Here is a 4,097-nt window from a genome sequence, read left to right as displayed (position 1 = left end):
TTATGTTACCAACCAACCAAAAGAGTTTGCTCTTACACAAAATGAGCAATTTCCCTGCAATGATCTTACCATTGACAAAATAAATAATTAATAGATAGACACACACATTATATAACAGTAATCAATTAACCAAAAAAGATTTCTCTCACATACAAATGAACAATCACCTTACAACAATCTTACCATAAAATACATGTATATTATTTTTATTTTTATTAATCATTAAAATCAAATTTACTTTATAATTTATTAACCCCTTAAATAAATGGGACACTCAAAAAAAAAAAAGGGAGTGAGTACAAAATAAAATATTTTTATGAGAGAAGAAACCTAAAGCTAGAAGTCTAAGAATTTGGCTTTACACAAATAAGCAATGGGCCTACAATGGTGTTAGCATAGAATATATGTCATGGCTCGCACAAACGATGCTATAACAACTGTTGAACCGGTGAAAAAGAATGTTAAAGGAGCATCGAATTCAATCTTTACTGCAGAGGAATTGCAGCCTAACCTCGGAATGCATTTTCATGGCGAACTTCCACCTTTTTACGGAAGCATAACTGCTCCCAGATTCAACTCTATCGATACCAGATAACCACAGAACCCTGTGACGTGGGTATCTAAGGATGGAGGAAATAACATTGGTTAGTGCCAGGTCGTCCTTCAATGGAGCATCTGAGATTCTCTTTCAAGAGAATGTAACTTGATGCATATAAGTTAGGCTGGTGGGTGGAAAGGGAGCCAGTAGGAAGGTCTGGACTGTATAAATGGCTATAATACCATGTTTCAGAACCAGAACCATAATGGTGTTTTACTGGGTTGGTATGAATAATTTCACCGCATATTGTCCCGGCTTCAATCGTACCATCTCATCCACTTCCCATGTCAGAGCACTCTGTAGAGAGTTTCGGTTGAAGGAGGCTATAAGCATTATGCTTACTACACACAACCCTCCTCGTGATTCTCAAACATATATTCAACTGCTGCAGACCTGCACTGCCAAGAAAAACCTTTCAGAGGGTAAGCTAATCCACTCTTACATCACTGACAGGGGATTTATGTTTGCTACACAGACCATCTTTCAGAATCAACTAATCAATATGTATGACAAGTGCGGAAGTTATGTGAATGGTTGCAAAGTTTTTGGCGACATGAAAGAACCAGATGTTTTCTCATGGAATAACATAATTTCAGCTCATCGAAGAAATGGATTTCCTCAAGTGGCATTGAGACAGTTTTGCCAAATGCAAAGAACGAGTGTCCAACCTGATCAATTCACCTTTGCCAGCATCTTACCTTCGTGTGCAAAAATGGGAGCTTTGGAACTGGGTACAGAAATTCATCAGAGAGTAATTGAAAGAGGCTTAATGTCAGATGGTGTAGTTGCCAATACTCTGATTGATATGTATGTGAAATGTGGAAGCGTACGGAAAGCGCGCGAGGTGTTTGACAAAATGTCTCAACGAGATGCATTCTCATGGACTGCACTGATAGCTGCATATGCAGAAAATGGTGTTCTTGAGGAGGCTGTAAAGCTATTCAAAGAAATGCCTCAAGGTAATGTGGTCTCATGCAATGCTATGATTGTAGGATATGCCCAAAATGGTGTTCTTGATGAGGCTTTAAAGCTTTTCAATGAAATGCCTCAACGAGATGTGGTATCATGGAATGCACTCATTGCTGGATATGCACAAAATGGACTTGTTGAAAAGGCTTTAGAGATTTTAAAGCAAATGCAACTGCAAGGTGTAAAGCCAAACGCGGCTACCTTTGCTGGCATCCTCCCTGGATGCACCAAATTTGGAGCATTGGAACATGGTATCGAAATCCATCAAAGAGTAATCGAATGTGGATTTTTGTCAGACGTCAAACTTGTGACGGCCCTGATTGACATGTTTGTGAAATTTGGAAGTATACAAAAGGCACGCCATTTGTTTGATAAAATGCCTCAACGAGATGCAATCTCATGGAACGCAATGATTGCAGGATACATACAGAATGGTATTCTTGAGGAGGCTCTAAGTCTTTTCAAAAAAAATCCTAAACAGAATGTTGTCTCATCTAATGTAATCATTGCTGGATATGCACAAAATGGACTTGTTCCAAATGCACTGGAAATTTTTAATCAAATGCAACAAACAGGTGTCCAACCAAATCAGTTCACCTTTGCCAGCATCCTCCCAGTATGTGCCAAAATGGGAGCTTTGAAACAGGGAACAGAAATCCACCAAAAAATAATTGAAAGCAGATTCTTCTCGGGCACTGTGGTTGTGAATGCCCTTATACACATGTATGCAAAATGTGGAAGCATACAGAAGGCATGCAGACTGTTTGACAAAATGCCTCAACGTGATGCAGTCTCGTGGAATGCTATGATTACAGGATATGTACAAAGTGGTTTTCTTGACGAAGCTTTGAGACTCTTCAAAGAAATGCCTCAACAAAATGTGGTTTCGTGGAATGCACTCATTGCTGGATATGCACAAAATGGACTTCATGAAAAAGCCCTAGAGATATTTAAAGAAATTCAACGAACAGGTGTCCAACCCGATCTATTCATCTTTGCCAGCATCCTCCCGGTGTGTGCCAAAGTGGGAGCATTAGGACAGGGCTTGGAGATTCATCAAAGAATAGTCGAAAGCAGCTTTTTGTCAGATGATGTGCTTGTGACTGCCCTGATAAACATGTATGCAAAATGTGGAAGCATACACAAGGCACGCAAACTATTTGACAAAATACATTATCCAAATGTGATCTCATGGACTGTAATGATTGCAGGGTATGCAATGCATGGATATGGCAGGGGTGCTCTCAAACTTTTTGAATTAATGAAGATCTCTGGAACTAACCCCAGCCATATAAGCCTTGTTTGTCTTTTATTCGCATGCAGCCATGCAGGTCTAGTAGATGAGGGCTGTAAATACTTCAGTCAAATGAGTGACTCTTATTGCATTTTGCCTACAATGGATCATTATATATGCATTGTTGACCTTCTTGGCCGTGCTGGCTATCTTGAGGAAACCCTAAACTTTATCATCAAAATGCCAATAAAACCGGGGGCAATTGTGTGGATGTCTTTGCTTGGTGCCTGTAGATCACATAAGATTTTAGAGTTAGGAGAATTTGTTGCAACACTTATTTTTGAGTTGGATTTAAAAAATGCTGCACCTTATGCTCTTCTGTCAAACATTTATGCAGAGGTGGGCAGGTGGGGTGATGTTCAAAGGGTATGGAAATTGTTCAAAGATAGAGGAATAAAAAAGACACCTGGATGTAGTTGGATTGAAGTCAATAATATCGTACACACTTTTTGTGTAGGAGACAGATCACACCCGCAAACACAGGAGATATATGCAAAGCTGGAGAAATTGTCTTGGGAGATGAAGGCAGCAGGGTATATTTTAGATTCAAGACTTGTATTGAATGATGTGGAGAAGGAGGAGAAGGAAATATTCATTGGCCACCATAGTGAGATGTTGGCAATCGCATTCGGCCTGTTGAACACATCCCCTGGAACAATTATTCGTGTAGTCAAGAACCTTCGAGTATGTGTTCACTGCCACACTGTAACTAAGCTTCTTTCCAGGATTGTTTTAAGAGAAATTGTTGTGAGAGACATAAACCGATTCCATCATTTCAAAAATGGACAATGTTCTTGCAGAGATTATTGGTAATGTTAAGCGAAGCTATACAAAACACAAATTTACACTATCATGGTGTCAGAGTTGCAGTGTAGAAGGATTTCAACTTATTCGTTTCAAATTCTGAAAATGTGCTGTTTCTAGTCTCTCAAGTAAAAGACCATGTTGACTTTGATTAAATCATATAATTTGTCATTCCCATGATATAAATATGTGGTATTTATTGAAGCCCTGTTTTATAACGCCATGGGGGAGTCATCTTGTTGAATTGTTGTTCAGGAAGCCTGCAGTAACTCCGGAGAAAGGCAGAGGTGGAGGAATTGGAATGGAGAGGAATGCCTTAAGAAAATGGAGTGCTTGGAGGAAGGCATCTCTTGGTCATTCTTTACTCTTACTGCTGTTATTTCTATGGGTTTTTTCTCTGGATTATTTCTATCATCTGATACAATAAGCCAT

At 39.2% G+C, this 4,097-nt stretch overlaps 1 protein-coding gene across 1 annotated transcript; it reads left to right on the top strand.

The window, feature by feature from the left end:
* The first annotated feature begins 767 nt into the window (after nucleotides 1–767).
* On the top strand, nucleotides 768–3,674 carry LOC131077459 (pentatricopeptide repeat-containing protein At4g02750). The gene is made up of 3 exons (XM_058014949.2): nucleotides 768–2,183; nucleotides 2,316–2,538; nucleotides 2,779–3,674. The coding sequence occupies exons 1-3, from the start codon at nucleotides 768–770 to the stop codon at nucleotides 3,672–3,674; spliced, it is 2,535 nt and encodes an 844-aa protein (XP_057870932.2).
* Nucleotides 3,675–4,097: the final 423 nt, after the last annotated feature.

The sequence above is a fragment of the Cryptomeria japonica genome, chromosome 6 (genome assembly GCF_030272615.1).
Source record: "Cryptomeria japonica chromosome 6, Sugi_1.0, whole genome shotgun sequence".
NCBI classification, from domain to species: Eukaryota; Viridiplantae; Streptophyta; class Pinopsida; order Cupressales; family Cupressaceae; genus Cryptomeria; species Cryptomeria japonica.
The sequence above is the reverse complement of the archived record's forward strand: the minus strand, read 5'-3'. Positions and strand labels throughout refer to the sequence as shown.

Bases quoted from the DNA above. Each gene is read 5' to 3' on its own strand.
- LOC131077459 (XM_058014949.2), top strand. From the start codon at position 768: ATGGCTATAATACCATGTTTCAGAACCAGAACCATAATGGTGTTTTAC. The intron at 2,184-2,315 runs GTATGTGCCAAA...GGAAGCATACAG, and splicing joins CCTTTGCCAGCATCCTCCCA to AAGGCATGCAGACTGTTTGA. The intron at 2,539-2,778 runs GTGTCCAACCCG...TAATGATTGCAG, and splicing joins TAAAGAAATTCAACGAACAG to GGTATGCAATGCATGGATAT.